Genomic DNA, 19131 nt, shown 5'->3' on the forward strand with positions numbered 1-19131 from the left:
CAGTTTACTAGAACATCGTATCATAATTAATGCAACCAATGCATTTACATTTTCAAAGAGTTAATAATATTGGATAAGAATTAAAAAGTGACATCTGGATGCAGTATGAAGACTATAAATGTAAGAAAAAGACTGAATTTGAAAATTAAATTAGACGTTTTGAAGCAAATCGATTCCGGTCAACAACAAGCGAAAGATTAGCCTATATGATGATCTGAAGAAAACTCACCTAAATAAACAAACAAACAAACAAACAAACAAAATGTAGAACCATTTAAAACTAGTAAGGGCTGGTTGAATAGATTTAAAATCCAGAGAGAAGCCGCGAGTGCAGATCAAGGAGCCGAAACTTTCAAAAAAGAACTTGTTAAAATTATTGAAGAGGGATATTATGTGTTATACTTCTCAACAAGTTTTTAATATAGATGAGGCAGGACTTTTTTGGAAACGAATGCCTAAAAGAAGTTTCATATTCAAAGAAGGAAAAAAACATGCCAAGTTTCAAAGCAACGAAGGATCGGTTGACTTTATTGTTGGGTGGTAACGCTGTGAGGAATTTAAAATTAAAACCCCTTTTAGTTTACCAGGAAGAGGGACAAAGTACAACCCAAAATCGACACATTTTTCTTGATAAAATTCATCAATTAAATTAAATCAATTTAGATCAATTAAATTCATGACTAATTACAATTTTAAGTTTAATTTTGATATGTCAGTAACCACATAATTATATACGTATGTAATGCAGAATAATTTATATGTACAAATATTTGAATATTAAATATTTTGACCTATATCTTTTCACTACCATTTATTATTGATTAGGAAATATCCTATGGCACCAACTGCAACTCACAAATACATATGTTACCTTATGGGAATGTGGCGCTCGCTTAGTGCAGATTCACTTAGTGCTCTGTTTTTCCGGAATGAATCATCAGCGTTAAGCGGGGGTCACCTGTATTATAAATATAATACACCAAATCTATAACCCCACTTGCCCTACTGTAAAGTACAGGAAATCACAGACTATAGATGATGTGTCAAATTTCACTATGGTGTGATGTATTCTCTCTGCATATTCACATTCAAAACATTATTTGCTCTATTTATGAGTAATAACTGTATGAAGAACTTGAACTATAACCAAACCCTTTAAAGCATTGATCTAAGCTTTGCCGAATATGGGCTGGTGCTACAGTTCAAGGGATCTGGGTGCAAGAAAATAAAGTTTGATTCATCTGGCCATCTTTGCTAGTGCTGAGATACCCCCCCCCACCCATTGAGATTTGGGTCCCCAAAGACTGGGGGAGGGGTTACCTTTCCCATCTCTATTACTATGAATTTTGTCAAGCTTTATCTAATATTAGGGAATAGGGTGATTCTGAGGAATGAAATGGTAAATTACTCCCCCCCCTCCCTATTTCTAACAATGCTGATGCATGGGCTATGTGATATGGGCCAGGCTTCTTAGAATTATCTCCTCCTGAATCTGAAATTCTTTCTGATAGAATGAAAGCCAACATTATCTTCCCCATCCCATATTCCCTTTTCAAGTACCACTGGACAATTCTCTAGCCTAACAGTGCTTCCTGGCTGCCTTTAGCTACTTTCTCTATCCCTAGGAGATAGGGTAGGTGAATTTTTCAGGAGGGTCCCCTATTCCTCTGATGGTGAGGAGGAGGATGCAAGGCAGTGGCTTCTCCAAAGTTCTAGAAATAATTCTGAAGCATATACATTTTACGCAGTCATTATGCTGAAGAATGCATTTTATACTGCAGTCTTGATCCAGTTTCTTTATAATAATGGCACTATCACTGGGTAGGTGGCTGGATTTTTGTAATTCAGGATAATGGAGGTATCTTTTTATTTTCTGTAGTGTGGTGATATAACTGGTATCTATTTTATTCACAAGAGCATCTAAGAATTCAGAGAGTACTGTGTTTGATGCTCACAGATGGAGCTGACATTTTCACATAGGCTGTTAATACGAGAGTGGAAAGTATCCAAAAATTCACTGCTGTGACTCCAAATTAGGAATGTCACATACTAGGTCCACAGCTTAGGTAGGTTTGGATAGGAAGTATTATCTTCTGATTCATCCTGTATAGAAATGACTAGAAGCAGAAAATTAACTCCTACCGAAAATAAAAACACATTAATTATGAATTGTTTAAGCCAATAATCTAAGCCAATGTATATAACATAGTTGTAAGCACTAAATGATCTAACAAGGTTCTATAAAGGAAAACAAGACGTCACCTGGACCTTTTTAACAGCTGATAAAATAAATGAACCTAGTTAAGAACACTTCAGTCCCAACAACCTGGAATCTCCATTCAATTTTTTTGGAGTGAGTGAGTAAATATGTGTGCATGCATGCATGCACATAAAAATATTAAGATAGAAATAAATAATATGGTCATGCAACTGTGGTGAAAATAAAATATAAAATTATGTAATAACAGAATTTTGTGTAAAAGGACAATATCTAAGCTATTTATAAACCTAAAATGAGAAATTTAGAAGCCACTCTTGACATATAATCATGTCATTGAATTTGTGATATTTCCCTTCCTCTCCCTTTACACTCAGATTTCAGCCCGTCTCTTCAGTGATTTCTAAATTTACCACTTTAGGTTTTTACATATTTTGGCTTTTGCCCTTTTACATCTAAATTCTATTACTGTATTTCACAATTTTTCTATACTACAGTCTTATTTTATTTCCACTACTGCAATTGCTTGGCCATTCTAACAATATACATCTGATGCTTTGCATGTTTCCCTATCTGGTAGGTATTTAATGGTTTTTCTTACAGTTTATGTGCACACATTATTCATTTTTTTTTTATCTTAGTTGTGAAATAAGTACACACATTTTTCAAGGTCAATTAAAAAAAGTATGCATTTGTATAAAAATATCTCGAAAGCTTCTAGTAAGTGGTACCATATCATATCTGTGTTCCCAAGTAATTGTATACAGTTTAAAATAGTTGGCAGCATGAAAATAGCTTTTAACATAAGAGGAGAAGGAGATCATGCCTGATAACTATTGTATTTGGGCTTACAAAAGCCAAATTTTTTGGGACTCAGATTCAGAAAATGATAAAACTGAATAAAGTAATATATAAATAGTAGTAATAGTGGCAACTGCTGTAAGAAAGCAGCTTATATAGCATCAGCAAAAAAAAAAAAAAAAAAAAACTACACACTTCACCCATCCATACCCTCCACCAAGAATTTATCTAGTTCTCCCTTGAATTTATTGAAACTATCACTTCCACAACAAAGGGTTAATCACCTACTGGCTAAAGGCAAACATCCACAAATCTGTCCTACAACCATCCTTCCTCCACTTGAATTTATGCCCACCCCTTGTGTTTAGTCTCAGCAAGAGGAAAGATGCTATTCACATTCAGCTTACTCAATCCATTCAAGATCTTAAACACCCCAATCAAACTACTCCACAGATGTCTAGTCTCCAGATGCTGCAATTTACAGATCTGAACCCTTTCTAGGTAAGAGCACCCTTTTCTCCTTTCACCAATCTGATTTCCCTTCTCTGCAACCATTCCAGCAGTTCTACATCCTTCCTAAAATGAGACCTCTAGACCTGTATATTCAATACTAAAGATACAGGTGTTAATCCTTATACAAAGGGTTAACACCTATATCTTGAGAAACATGATGGATGTTTCTCCACCTTCAAGCTATAGGTTATACATATAGCTTGAAAAACAGGGTGGATATAGCTCAGGGGGTTAAAACCCCATGAGCTACATCCACCCTGTTTTTCAAGCTCTCGTAAATACCTATCAGAATGCTGAGCCTAATTTCCACATACTCCTTGCACCAAACATACACCAAGACATCCCTCTTGGCTTTATCATGTTTCATTCTGGATAGATCTGCAAACATCTATCCATATATATCCACAAAAACATTTAAAAAATAACACATTTGCAAGGCCATGATTCATGATTCATAGATCCTCCTCCTCAGCCATGGCACTCCCTCTACTTTGAGCCCTTTGCTTTGCTGCACTAGTCTGAGACATAATTTCTGTTTAATTGGAGAATATACACTAAACTAATAGATACCAAAATGCAATAATAATAACACTACTTATAATAAACTGATGAAGGGCTACATAAAGCCCAAAAGCTTTTTGTATTACTGGTCACTATGCATCTAACATATTCTGTTTATTGTATGTATTTAACATTAAACCTAGTTTAACTAGGTTTAATGTTCATTTTATTTTACTTTCCATTCCGCTCTGTGCTACATAACAGAGAATATATAATAATACAGTCGATTCCGGTTATTTGGGACACATCGGGACTAGTGCATTTTGGCCCGATTAAGCAGCTGCCCCAATTATCCGAAGTTTCACGTAAATAGTTAAAAATACAATGGACCCCTGCTTTACAATTGGTTCACTGTACAATCAAATCATGTTACAATGGACTCATCATTGTAAAGACGTCATTGTTCACTATACGATGTGAAGTAAGCGCCGGTCATTGTGATCACGTTTGCGAATTGAATTTTAACAGCGATTCTAATTAGCGAAAATAGGAGGAATATTATCGACAGGCCATAAAAGTAAAGATATATTAAGCACAAATTTACCCTTTATTACCTTACCAATTAAAAAATTAAATGATACGTGAAAATCGGAAGAGTATACGTGATAATTGGAATAATTAATATGTACTGTAATACATACATACTAACTAGTTGACATTTCTGTTCACTAACATTTGTGGGTGGGGGTTAAAATTTAAAACAGTAAAAAGATAAGCAATCAGTAACAAACACGGCACACACAAATTGCAAGTAACACGATACGTGCAAGTGAGAACGGAGTAACATAGGAATGAAGGAATAGGAAAATAGGAATGAAGAGAAAATTCTAAAAATTAATTTTTTTATATGATTGAAGATTTCATGGAAGTGTAAACACATTTCACCATAATAACCCACAGAATTCCAGCTGTCAATATTATCGCAAATTCAATAAGATCAAGTTTACTATCCATTTATGATAGATTGCACTAACAGAAAAGCCCAATAAACAGGTGACTGCTAATTGTTTTATGATTGTGACCTCCAGAAATCCGATGGAACCACATGGTATGGTCGGAAACAATCATAGGGTAATCTCCAGTGCTACTGTCTCCTGCCCCGATTAAACGGGGCAGGAGACAGTAGCACTGGAGATTACCCTATTGTCCCAATTAAGCGAAGTAAACCCTGGCTATTTTCTCGACTGGGTTCTGTTTTTTAAGATTTGTCCCAAATAAACGGCTGCCCCAATAGCCGGAATCCACTGTATATATATATATATATATATATATATATATATATATATATATATATATATTATTAAATCATCAATACAAAGGCACTACAAATATTAAGTTGCAACTTACAAAATTGCTAGATAAACTTAAAAATAAGCTAACAAACATGACTAGGACTATTTAGAACTATTTACTGAACACAATTTAATATGTTAATTAAGTCAGAGTGGGAAAAAAAAAAAAGGAAAAATTTTTTTCAAAAACGTCCATTTCCATGAGCTCAAAATTCTTCGGTTGCACAGTTTTAGCCTCGAACCCAACTTGATTAGTCATCATACACAAATGAAAGAAAGAAAATGCTAATAACTGTACAACTGACTGCACACAGTATCATATTGTGTATCCTATATAACAGAAAAATATATAGCATGCTTAATTTCACCTTTGTTAGTTGGTTGGTTATTTGGTTTTTAGGAGCATTAGCAACTAAGGCCATATTGCTCCGGGAATATGCAGTGGTCATTCCCTGACCTTTCCGCATCATCCATATTTGGTGGTGACGGGCTCGAACCCCGGTCTAATCAAGAAGTGTGTGCTACGCACTGCTGCTCCTTCCCACCTGGCTACGGAGGCGCCTATTATTACACCTTTGTCTATCACTGTTTACACAGAATTTATGCAACTTTGTACTGTACTGTACTGCTATTTTTCACATCATAATTGAAAATAATGCCAAAAGTAAGTGGTCACAGCAAGACTTTCTGCTCTTGCTGAAGACTGGGGCCAAGTACTCAACTCAATGGCTTGAGCTCATGTTTAGCTTCAAATCACTATATCATGGTTCAACCCAATTTGTCAATATCTTTTTAAATTGTATGGTATCACCAGGAAAAAAGGCATATTACTGTTGAAAAGCCCATTACATCTAAAAATCTGAGAAAAAAATCAAGATAGCTATTTTAGAGCTTAATTGGCTTCTCATCAGCTGGCCTCTATTAGCAAATGTAGGCTGAACTTTGAATAACATTTTGTCTGAGTGAACAGCCAAGCAGTGTATGGCAATAAAACTTCCATTTAAATACATATCAGCTACTATGTGTACCTTTAAACCCTAGAAATGGGTGGCATTTGCCTTTTGCAGTACAATATAATATACAACATTACAGGGATGTATTTCAAAGCAATAGCTGAAATAAGATTTGTGTGTTTACCTGTGTTCAATTTCGATTATGGATAGACTCTGCTTGCACTGAAGACCAATGAGTGAGTACTTTACTTCATGGTGGCTTAGCCTTACATATCCAGAATTTAAAACAAATACACCAACCGTTTGATTATAATGGTTTAATACTAGAACGCGAGCACATGCGAGCTATACAGACCGCAGAGTTCAATAAGTCCACCATTGCTGAGCATTATTGGGAGAAACATCATCAGGTCTCCCCGGTGAATGCTGTCATCCTTGACCGGGCGCATAGGTTCTGGGACCGTAAGTGGCTAGAGAGTTTGTGGATAGGCTCGTCTGAGAACAATAGTATGAATAGGGACAGGGGTGTTCGATTTCACCCCCTACTAGAAGCTGTGGTCCTGGCAAAAGACGAGCGTTTTATATTTCCATGCTCCCGAGCCGCTTCCGGTTCTGGATCGTATGGAAGAAATATTGAGCATGCGCCTGGTCAACCACGTGTGCTGTGAGCCTGTTACTTAAGGATGTGTTGCTTAAACATCATTGTTGTTGAGAAAGGAGGCGGAAGCCTCCGAAAGCTTCAGTCAATGTTTTATCGCTTTTATCTTTATTGTATTTTAAATATTTTATTTATTTATTTATATTTTATTGTATATTAAAGTTTCATCGTATATTTATTTTGTAAATCAGTCTTTTGCATATATCATTTTACAGTGTAGTATCGTTTCGTACATTTTAGTTTCTAGTATTAAACCATTATAATCAAACGGTTGGTGTATTTGTTTTAAATTCTGGATATGTACTCTCCCAACCTTAGAGGCCTTTTTGAAGATATTGGCCTTACATTCAACTTAGAGACAAACATAAACTCAAGCCATAAAGTCAACTACAGTAAAATTTCATTATGGCAGCAGTTGTTTATGCAGAATTACATATTTTATGAAATGTGCTGATAGATGAGGCATCAACATCATTAAAATTATTTATTTGTAGATTTATGTGAAGAAATATGGTTTCTTAAATTATAATAAGCACATCTGTATTATCTAACAGATGTGCTTATTACAGTTTGTAAATTTGGAGGTGGTAGAGACAGTAGTCTCGTGTTAATAGTGTTTTTCTTTTTTTTCCAGCAGTTTCAAAAATTTAAAAGCTGTTATATTTTAAAAGTTTTGTTTCATTGAAAATAACAAGCATCTTTAAATTTTTGACTTTTTCATTAAATATAAAAGCTACATAAGTAAGTTTCCAAAAATAAACTATTCACACACTTTGTACGCCACAATAAATAATTTTAATAAACAAACATTATGTTAAAAACCCTTCACCACATTCTTGTTCACATGCATAATGAGTCAGAACAAGGATTAGAAATTGGCCTTTCTCTAAGTGCTGATGTCATCGTATGAGGCATCCCAATCCAGTGTTTAGTGTTCTCACAGCCCCACATTTCGCAGCAACCAACCCCACCATGCTCCATTAGTCCCTACTTAATATTGCTGTTGAAAAGCCCATTCCAAAGTTCCTCTATTTCTCTCCTTGTTTCTGTTTAAAGCCACCTGGCTAAATTCTTAATATTTTCCGTTTAAAAAAAAATTTAATTAATTAAAAAAAAAAAAGTTAATATTTTTAAAAACACGGAATTTAAAATAGTGGCTTGTTTGTTTGTTTATTATTTGGTTTTTAGGAGCATTAGCAACTAAGGCCATATTGCTCCAGGATATGCGGTGGTCATTCCCTGACCTTTCCGCATCCTCCGTATTTGGTGGTGATGGGCTTGAACCCCGGTCTAATCAAGAAGCGTGTGCTACGCACTGCTGCTCCTTCCCACCTGGCCACAGAGGTGCCTAAAATAGTGGCACCACCTATAAATAAACTTCAGACAATATTTAAGATAAGGAAGATTACCTCAATCTCTAACATGGAACGAACCAATATAGTTTATAACCTTGCATGTGGGGAAATGTAACTCTTTTACATCAGTTCTACCCAGAATTATCTTTCTATGGGAATTCAACGACACCAGTCATCAAAAAGGACAGGTGCATCTGAACTTTCCTTTCACACCATCCAGGAGAACCATGTTTTTCTTTTTAACGAGGCAAGTGTAATTAATATACAAAACGAATACAAACTCTTAATAGCCAAAACACTTGAAATGAAATTAAATTGAAATTCGATAAATGTACATAGACCATTTATCATTTCGGACTCATGGACCTTTACATGCATGTGTGAATAACTCTATTTGCATTGGTTAACAAAAATAATCTTGTCACGTTGCTTATTTTAATTGAATTCGATTTTATAAAAGAGTAGATTTTGTTAAGTGTGTTACTTTACTTCTTGAGCACAGATCGCAGCCGAAATAATCTGGTCACTTAATAAAGAAGCTTAGTCAAAAATATTTTAATGCAGAATCTGACAATTGTCTTTGGTTTCCAGTCTGTTTATTGCTGGTTGGTTTAGTTTTGGGTGGGTTGGTGTGCATCAGCTGCGCTTTGCTCTTCCTTCTGGGCAGTGAGTGGATAATGAGAACTAAATACAAGATTAGATTTTAGAAAATCATGTTAACTTGACAATATTTTAAATGGTTTATATCACGTTTTTAACTTGGGCCTTTAACATAATGTATTAACCGGATCAATTGGATGTGAGCACTGGGTTGAAGAATTTTCCTACAAAAAGGTATGAGATGTTCTCTTATATTTAACAATATTATTTATGTAGGAAAGATTGAGCTTTATTGCTCTTATATTTTGTAATCTAAATTTTTAATGTAAAAGTGTCTTTTATTTTTCTTTTTTCAGTTTTTTACCCAAAAGTTCCTATCATATGCAAGAAATATGTTCTCACATTCATTTAAATCAAAACTACATGACAAAATCTCAACACTCCATATACTTTAATTCAACTTACTTGCTACAAGTTTCATCTAAACACCAGTGAAAATCACTGCTCTCTTGCATATATGATTCTGATGATGAAACTTCTTTGTTTTGATGGTAACTTGCAATTTGGTTGCTATCACCACTTCGAATATCATTTACTAGGTGCCGAACATTTTTTTGTGCCCCATCCTCCTCTTTTGTTAAATTAGTATTGAAGTTGCAGTCAATTTTCTCTGCATTGCTTCTAATTCTTGAAACTGCTTTCCTTTCCATTGCCACTTCACCTAAACATTAAATGAAATAAATAACAGCAATTAAATCTGTAATTCTGATTAGCATGATGTTTAAAAACTTGAAATATGGCAAAAACTATGTAGTTTATAGTAGACAATATAAAAATGTATATTATCACCAAATAGAGACTGCTTATTAATGAATCCTTTCAGTAATGCAATAAGAATGATGGATAATGATATACCAGTCACTGCTGTACACTGTACCATACTCTCAGGTTTTTGAGTATTTAGAATAGCAAACACATCAATATTCTTATAACATTAAAGTTGTTAAAAAATAAAGTTATCAGTTCATGAAATTCTTTCACATTAAAAACTGAAAACTTATCAGTAATTAGCTTTTTAGCAGCTACTATGGTATTCTTAATTTGTTTGTCCATATATCTATGGGACTACTGGAAGAGAAGAAAAATAAGTCAACAACAGTGATTTACTATAGTTATGAAGGCTATTGCCATATATTATGTACATATAATGGCAAGTGCCTTCATATATATATTATATTACTAAGTGATAATTTGTGTAACAAATCTTAAAATCAATTTCACATCCATATTTATTAACATCAATATTATATTAACACAAATGAATTATTAAAACTATTTTCGGTAATTTACTTCTCGGTAAATTACATCTCTTTTCAATAAATTTCCATATGGCCCACCAAAATGTGTATAACCACACACATTTTTGATAAATATTCTTGTCAATACTGACCAGACAGGAACTGTGGCTGAAAATGTTTAAAATAGTAAAATAAAATCCACCTGGATAGAAAAAGAAGGGGAAAAAATAAAAATAAAATCGGGAAAACTGTCTTTAGCAGGTTTAGGGTTTCCATAAGTGAAAAACTATAGTGAATGGAAGAAAATAATTTACATTATTATTTACTTCTAAAAAGGCATGTTGAAAACTATAATCAGTTTTTTTGTTCCATACAAATTGCTGCTGTAATGAATTTCTCATCTCTCTGACTGTAATGAGTGGAACTAGATTTACTCAATTATGAATGATAGAAATTCAACAAAAACTGATGCATAACCAAATAATTTTTAGCAAAAGACAAGCAACAATTATTTAATATACAAAGAACATCAATTACCCAATAATTCATTTACCTGAAATCGACAAACTACTTTCTTAAATTGTAATCTAGAAATATAGCTGTTTCCTTTGTGAGCTTTTATTTCTACTATTACTGTATGTTATAGCAGTAGCATTAGTAGAGGCATATGATGCAAGAAAGCAAGCTTATACAGCATCAGCCAAAAAAAAAAAAAAAAAAAAAAAAAAACCATTTCACCCATCCAATTCACTCCAAATGTTTCCCTAATACTGCCTTGAATCTATTTAAGTTGTTGACCTCCACTACAACAGAGAAAAGTTTATTAAAACTATCAACCACCTGCTGGCTAAAGGCAAATTTCCGCATATCTGCTGTACAATTTTCTTACCTCAATTTGAATTTATGTCTTCTCGGGTGAGTAATCTGAGCAAGAGGAAGAATTCCATTAGCATTGAGCTTGCTCAAACCATTCAAGGCCTTATACACCTCAGATCACTTTGCAGGTGCCTAGTGTCTAGAAGCTGCAACTTGCAGAACTTAGCCTTTCTTAGTAACACTTGTTCCACTCAACAATCTTGTTGGCCTTCTTGTACTTGTTCCAGCAGCTCTATATCTTCCCTAAAATGAGGCCTCCAGACCTGTATACAGTACTCAAAGTGTGGCCTAACCATTGCCTTATACAAAGGGACAATCATCTTAATGTCTAAGTTTGCAGATGATACAAAGGTTGGCAGGGTTGTTAAATGAGGTCTGGAGGCTACTCTTGTAGAGTATCTGCACTGCTCAGAAAACTTTATATCTGACTGCACAATTACCGCCAGATATTTTTCATTTTCCACTACCCTGAGTGTAGTACCATCCAGTTGATATGTTACTCATATGCAGTACTTTACATTTGTCAATGTTAAACTTCAGTTGCCACCTCTCAGCCCATCTGCCCAACTTTTCCAGATCCTGTTGCAGTAGCATATTATCATTACTGTCATTAACAACCCTGCCAACCTCTGTATCGTCTGCAAACTTAGACATTAACCCTGATATACCTTCATCAATATCATTGACAAATACCAAAAACAATGATGGACCCAACACAGAACCTTGGGGGACTCCACTAGTAACATTAGTCAACAAAGGGCAATGTCCATTGATAATCACTCCCTGCTTCTCCCATTCAACCATCCTTTTATCCATTGTAGCAACTTGCCCTTAATACCATACTGCTCCAATTTGTACAGTAGTCTTCCATGTGCCACAGTATCAAAAAGTTTTCCTACAATCCAAGTATATGATATCAAAATTATTTTTTGCATCCAGTTCCTTTGTGACCACATCATAGTATCCAATCAAATTTATCAAACAAGGCTTCAAACCCATGCATTATATAATAAATAAATAAATAGCAAATTCAATTACTTATAGTGTTGAATAACATTACGCAGAACTCAACTATCATTTTACAGTAATTGGCTGAATAAACTTAATAATCTTGATAACATGAAACACACAACTTATCCTTTCAGATTATATTAATATGTCTGCTGCATGGCAGCTCTATCCTACCTGAATGGTAGCTGGTTTTGAGCCTTTAAATTTTGTGGGATTTAAAGTAAATGTATTTACTTTTACTTAATAATACACATCTCACAACCAAACAATGATATAAGCTCCAATACAAGTCAGTATGTTCAGGTGGCCAGTTAACATGTTTTTTTTTTTTTTTTTTTTTTTTTCAGAATGAAAACTAAAATACCTCATGGAGATAGGGAGAACTCTTCACTGCTGCCCAAAATTTTGTTATCTTTGTCTTTTAATGAATACTGGTTTTAAAAAAATGCAAACTAAATTTTACACTTAAAGGATAAAAAAAAAAAAGTGTAATTTTCTTATTTAATCTTCTTATTTCAATTTCACTACTGGCTTTCTTACAATTTTATGCATAAAATTAAATTTTTGTATCAACAAAACTATGAAAAATATACTTCAACAGAATTGCCATTAATAGTGATATATAAGGTAATAAATTTTCGTTTATTTTTTATCCAATACGAATGCATTACAAAAAAAAGTGACATCGGGGAAAGAGAGAGAGAAGAGGCAGAAAGTGTCCTAATCGGCGATACCTGTGCCACTTCATAAGGTTTTTGGAGGTTCAGACGAAAATTTACGTTTAAAAAACGATCCTTACCCCAGCATGTTGGGCCTCTAATGTTTCCATACTGACGTGGAACGAAAGTATTTCTATTTGCCTCAGGAAGTGGACGATCCTTCATTTTAGTATGAAAATTTCATCCAAAACCTACACAACTCAGCTGTCAACCTCGCACAAGCCAAAACGAAAGACGGCAGACTGCAGTGACGTAACGGACACATGCGTACTACGATACCAACACTGCAATTCTATTTCGTGACGTCGATAAAAACGAAAGGCCGAACAGCCCTTTCATTCATGTAATAGACTAGGAAATTAAAAGTTCATTACAAAAATTGTTTTATTATTATTTTTTAAAACGGTGCTTAATAAAGAACACTTAAATCCAGACGACCCAAGGCTTGGTTATGTTGTCCTTGTAATTAATGTTAAAGCAATTTTTTACCCCTCCCATTTGGGAAATGTCTGCTTTCCTAAAAGAAAGTAGAAGTGAACATTTAACATTTCCTTAATGTTAAATGTTCACTTCACTTCTAACATTTTCTACCTATTAAATATGGAAAGCCTTGTTTATTACAGCTTCTATATTACTAAATAAATAAATATTTACACACACACAAACATCTCGCGTTTACTTGAAGACTGAGTGAATTAGAATTAACAGGATTATTATTAGCCATATGGTGCAAGGAAGCCTGAGGCTTATGCTGCACCAGGGAAAAAAAAAAAATTCCCGAGTTACCCTGAGAGAGAGAGAGAGAGAGAGAGAGAGAGATGATATCCAGCTCAGGACCCTGGGTTTGCCAAACCCATACTCACCAGATGTGAGTCCCTGATTATAAGAGAACGAAACAGGAAAATCGGTAAACAATTCCTCATATCACGTGCTCGACACTAAACAATACCTAACAATCGGGGGCATCGGAAAAGAAGGTAAAAAACGGAAGGACTCTTTCTCTGTGAATTTAGATATTGCTGTTCTTGGTTTCTCACTTGGAATTTAGATATTGCTCTTTACAATCGTTGATCGAACGGGCAGAACTTTCATAATATATAATTACCAGAGTTGGCTCTCGGAAGGTTTGAATATGCACAGCATTCTATTTTTTATACTACTGCTGCACTTTCACCATCTTCCGACTAGTAAAATCCAAATAGGTATTTTCACCTGGTCCTGTTAATTTTAGACCATCATAACGTGCCACCAAACTCTCCCCTCGGAAAAAATGTCCAAGTTGCTGCCTACTAAATAGAAAACAATTTTTCCCGTAACGGCAAAATAAACAGCTGAATTCTGAGCAGCCGCTATATATGATGCAATGGTTTTGCAACCAGCTCAACGTTAAATTTATATTCCCGACCATGTCGTGGCTTTTTTTTTTTTTTAATGAAAAATTAGTCCCCCATTAACAGCTGCCACCTCATGTATCATGTTTATTCAATGTCTGCAATGCAGTGCGGCTTTCAGCCCAAACTTAGTTGTGAAGATGCTTAGGCCTCCGTAGCCGAATGGTCAAGAGCGGAAGTGCAGTAGCACACGCTCTTTGAGTAGACCGGGGTTCAAGCCCCTGACTGCTAAATACGGTAGATCTGCCAACCCGCACTGGAACAGCGTGGCAGATTATGGTCCATTTCCCTCAGCATTAATTATTGAGCAGCAGTGGCGGATTTAGCACTTGAGAAGCCCCAGGCGCAATTCAATTTTGAGGCCCCCTCTAAATATTTTCGGTACCACTACAGTGTGCATTCTATGCGCACGTTTTAACTATGGCACGCGCTCTAGATTTGGTGTTGCGATTTTTATCATTTTGGTTGCGCAATTCTTTCATACATATTTCAACTAATGTTTAAAAAAAAAATGACACAACTACCATCCTTCCCAAATCTAACATTAATACATAAAATCTAGCATTAATGATAATATGTATTCTACTTCAGGTACGCTTAGTTCGCATAGATATTTCATATATGTGGGGATATTCGCATAAGAGTTTACTAACTTATCATATTAAATTACAGTATAGTTTTATTCAGTAAGATGCCCCAGGCGCGCGCCTCGTGCGCCTGTGCGGAAATCCCCCACTGTTGAGGAGGCTTCGATCCTGCAGTGAGTTGATAATGGCTGCAGTTTTTTTTTGGTTCAGATACATCTCATCGACGTAGTTCTGTCCTTACAATATGCTCTCATACTGTTTGACTTTGAGGGTTCTTTTGACAACCTTTGATGACAAAGCGCCCACATGTCTTGAGAAATTTTATTCTTTCTAGCTTCCTACTTGTCCGCAATCGTTTTACAAATCATACAATTGCTATGATTACTAAAAACCATACAATCCACACGGAGGTATTTGTGGGTATCCTTAGGGGTTTCCTCTTGGACCTACTGATATGGAAGATCTTTAAGATTGGTTACATAAAACAACTGAATTTTGTATTATACAGTGATTGGTGTTTGCTGACGGCCTTTCATTATTGTAAGTGAAAACTCTAGAATTGAAACTGAGTTATGTGCTAACCAGATTCCTACCTGTCTCATTCTTGGGCCACGTGCTATCATGTCAAGAAATTGATACCCACTAAAATATTACATATGCAGCTAAACCTGGTTACTATAGATCCTAAAGTGGAGAAAAGAAGATGCTTCAATGTAATTCTTAACATATGATAGACAAGATGGGGCACTACCTCTGGATGCTGCTACTAAAAAAATTCTTTACGAGATGAAACCTTCTTGCTTGAAAAGAAAAATAGATCTTGGCTCTATCAGATTTGAGACATCTTTTATTATTATGAGTGATGGGTCTCTCAACGAAAATTTGCATCAACTTGGACTGCATAATTCGGACCTTTGTTTCTGCAGTGTTTGCTAAGGAGAACTGGTCATACCTGTTTTTTTGAATGTGAAATCTAGAAAGATCTTAGAATTATCCCACAAACTGCTGCCTACACATACTATAATAATGTAAATAGTAATTAGTGCTATGTACATAGTTAACTGCAGCCTCCGTAGCTGAGTGGTCAAGAGCGGAAGTGCAGTAGCACACACTCCTTGAGTAGACCGGGGTTCAAGCCCCTGACTGCTAAATACGGTCGATCTGCCAACCCGCACTGGACCAGCATGGCAGATTATGGTCCATTTCCCTCAGCATGAATTGTTGAGGAGGCTTCCATCCTGCAGTGGGTTGATAATGGCTGCAGTTTACCTTTTTACCTTACATAGTTAACTGTGCTCTGGGCACACTTTTTTTTTTATTCTTTTTCTTCTCTGTAATGGGCCCCAGAGAATTACTTCATCCACTGTTTAGCACCACCTCCTGTGGGTGAAGAGAGTCTGATAGATAGAGTTACTGAACCTGGCCCACCTTCCTGTGGTGTGGACGAGTACCCAAAATCATCTCTCCATGTGACTGATGCTTCTGGGTAGCCAAGTGGCCAGAACACACAAAAACCCACACTAATCGCACAGTGCAGTGGCACTGTTCTTCACACAGATATTAAGTGGAGTTGAACTGACATTCTAGGAGCTACCCCTTACAGAACACTTCCACATATTCTTGGGCCACAGACAAAAAATTGAAAACTTTCCAAAAAAGTCAAGTTTATGATTTTTAAAAATAAGTTAGATTATAATAGGCTGCATGCTGTAAACCTTAATGACAAAAGAGTTCTTTCTGTTCAAACTATCAAGCATATAGGAGTCATTCTGAATGCCTGGGTCTCTTTTGCAGCCAAAATGTAAAATATTGATGCTAGTCAAAAAATTCACTGCACTTCTATTATACATTACTTTTCAAGTCTGGTGTTCAACTATAAAAACATTAACCTTACTTTAACGTAGTTATTTCTATAACCAACGACACAATCCAACTTTGGCTCAGAAGAGCATCTCTAAAAGTAGTATAGTCTAAATTGGAATCAACAAAAAGTAATTTTCCATTGGCCATTCTCTATCAGTGATGTCATAATGTGTCTACTAATGTTCAAGAATAGTCCAACTTTTTGCTGCACCTTGTTCCTGTTTTTATTTCATAGGTACCATATTATGACTTATCTCGCCATCACTGTCTGCATGAAGTCCGCCTTCAAAAATGTAACCTTTTTCAGTTGGTTCACCTTGTTTATCAGGCCCTTCTATGAGGTGGGATCGATAGTTACCCACCAACTTGTTACTGGGTGGGATTCTCTGCTAAGTACCATCAGCATGGGCTTCTGATGGTACAGGATTTTATTTCATTCAGCCACTTTTTTCCCCTAGCTCCTTTTTGGAGCCAGATTTGTTTCGCTTGTTCATTCTATTATAGCATGGACTTGTATACGGACTGCATTCCATTTCCTGAGCAGTGCTATTCTTGATTACAGTTTCAGCATTGCTATGTGATGGGTAACATTAGCTGCATATGTCGTTGCAGTTACAAAGTTCTTCATTTATCATGACTGTGATTTTATGTAGTCAATGCAAAGTCAACTTTCTCTGGCAAGATGAAACAGTTAAATATTTCCTCTTGAGAAAGACTTATCCTCCAATCAAAACCAGCAGACTGATCAGCTTTGGTGTGAAATAGCTGTTACACTGATAAATGAACTGACATACCCTCCAAATTGCGGGTATTATATTGATGCTATATTTGCCATTTCATTTAAATATGAGCTAACATATCTTCCAAGCTTGGGTGGGGTTATTAATGCTGAGTATGATGTTATCAGTATGCTAGCCTGCCTCCCCTCTTTCCTGTGGTGGGCTCGTCCCCACTGGCATTCTGGGGTCATCTTCCCTATCGCCCCCATATTTCTATCTTTCCCCCTCTCCTAGCCTTCAGTCTCTTTCCCTACTCCAACTTACCAAAGCTATTGCTTACACTTGTTTGTTGTTTGGTTTTTAGGAGCATTAGCAACTAAGGCCATATTGCTCCGGGATATGCTGTGGTCATTCCCTGACCTTTCCACATCCTCCGTATTTGGTGGTGATGGGCTCGAACCCCGGTCTAATCAAGAAGCATGTGCTACGTACTGCTACTCCTTCCCACCTGGCTACGGAGGTGCCTACTGCTTATGCCCCTTACCTAAACTTAACTTGCACCTAAATTTAACTCTACACCTTAACTTAAACTCTATTTCGGCTTTAACTTAACTTCCAACACTTAACTTTTTTTTTTATATAGGACTTTGCCACTGAAATGTTCGGAAATTAGGTGGAAGTTCCTGCCAGAGTAAATATGTGATCCCTCTACTGCCTGATCTGCCTCCTCTGGACAATGGAATCCCACCAGGGGCCCAATGGCTAAAAAAGGTCAGAGGAACAACATAACATGTTTTTGAAAAAAAACTCTGGCCTTCACACAGTTCTGTGCTACACAAACAAATTACACAACACAGAGATGGGGGAAACCTCTGGGGCCATTAGACACAAAACAGTTTACACTATGCTGGCAGATGATTGATGCTCTATTTGATATCATTCATGTGTTCAATGACAATCCTTGGTCATCTACATCTGCCAGGAATGATAAACAACTAGTGGCAGTATATGTTATACTAGAAATTACCTGTACAGTGCAATAGATTGGGGTTGCCAGGAATGCTAGGTGGAAACGTCTTCTTTAATAAATAAAAAAAAAAAGTCTCGTGTCCCATATTAAGCGATCATGGCCAACTGCCGGGATAGTGGGCACTATGCATCCATGGACTCATTACTTGTGCCACACATGAAGGTGTCCATTGGCATGCTGCACCAGGTATTTGTATTCATCCAACCAACACACTTATTTGCAGTCTTCCAGTGTTCAACCAGCATGCTGTTGACACCACGGCATTCACTGTCAATGATGATCAGTGGTGAGGAGAGGTTGCCTGCTGTGGAACCTATAAGTCTGAGTGTGCAAAGCTTCATCATTTGGAATATTGTTCTTGCATTCCCCATACTGTAATGTTGTCAACTGTTAAACAGTTATCCTGCCATTAAGTCCATAATAAGTGCTGCACCCTTTACTCGCCTTGAACATCTACAGTGCATAATCCTTTACAGTTCTCTCAGCAGTTGACCCTTGCAACCATTCTTTGTACACTTTAACCACAGTGGGCCATCAGCAACGGACAAGACATGCAGTTTCCAATATGAAAGACCCAATGCACGAGCTCCTACAAACATGCTCTTTATAAATTTCATGATATCTTTACTATGTCCCATAACTGTTATGTTATCACACTGATCTGCACGACCAGATGAAAATTACCT

The 19131-nt window shown here is 36.1% G+C and overlaps 1 protein-coding gene across 2 annotated transcripts in view; it reads right to left on the reverse strand.

Annotated features, from left to right (window-relative positions):
• LOC150081630 (uncharacterized) overlaps window positions 1-19131 on the reverse strand; it is a 158818-nt gene that overhangs the window by 105237 nt on the left and 34450 nt on the right. The window contains exons 1-2 of one of the 2 annotated variants that reach the window (XM_090380571.1): window positions 12936-13078; window positions 9417-9672 (exon numbers count right to left, since the gene is read on the reverse strand). In XM_090380571.1, coding sequence (XP_090236697.1) covers window positions 9417-9672; window positions 12936-13020 — 341 coding nt within the window. In that variant the 5' untranslated portion in view covers window positions 13021-13078. Of the gene's footprint in view, window positions 1-9416; window positions 9673-12935; window positions 13079-19131 lie in introns of those variants that run through there. The other variant, XM_090380572.1, reaches the window with a different exon arrangement.

This window comes from Mastigoproctus giganteus, chromosome 8 (genome assembly GCF_048544385.1).
Source record: "Mastigoproctus giganteus isolate SK-2022 chromosome 8, ASM4854438v1, whole genome shotgun sequence".
Lineage (NCBI taxonomy): Eukaryota > Metazoa > Arthropoda > Arachnida > Uropygi > Thelyphonidae > Mastigoproctus > Mastigoproctus giganteus.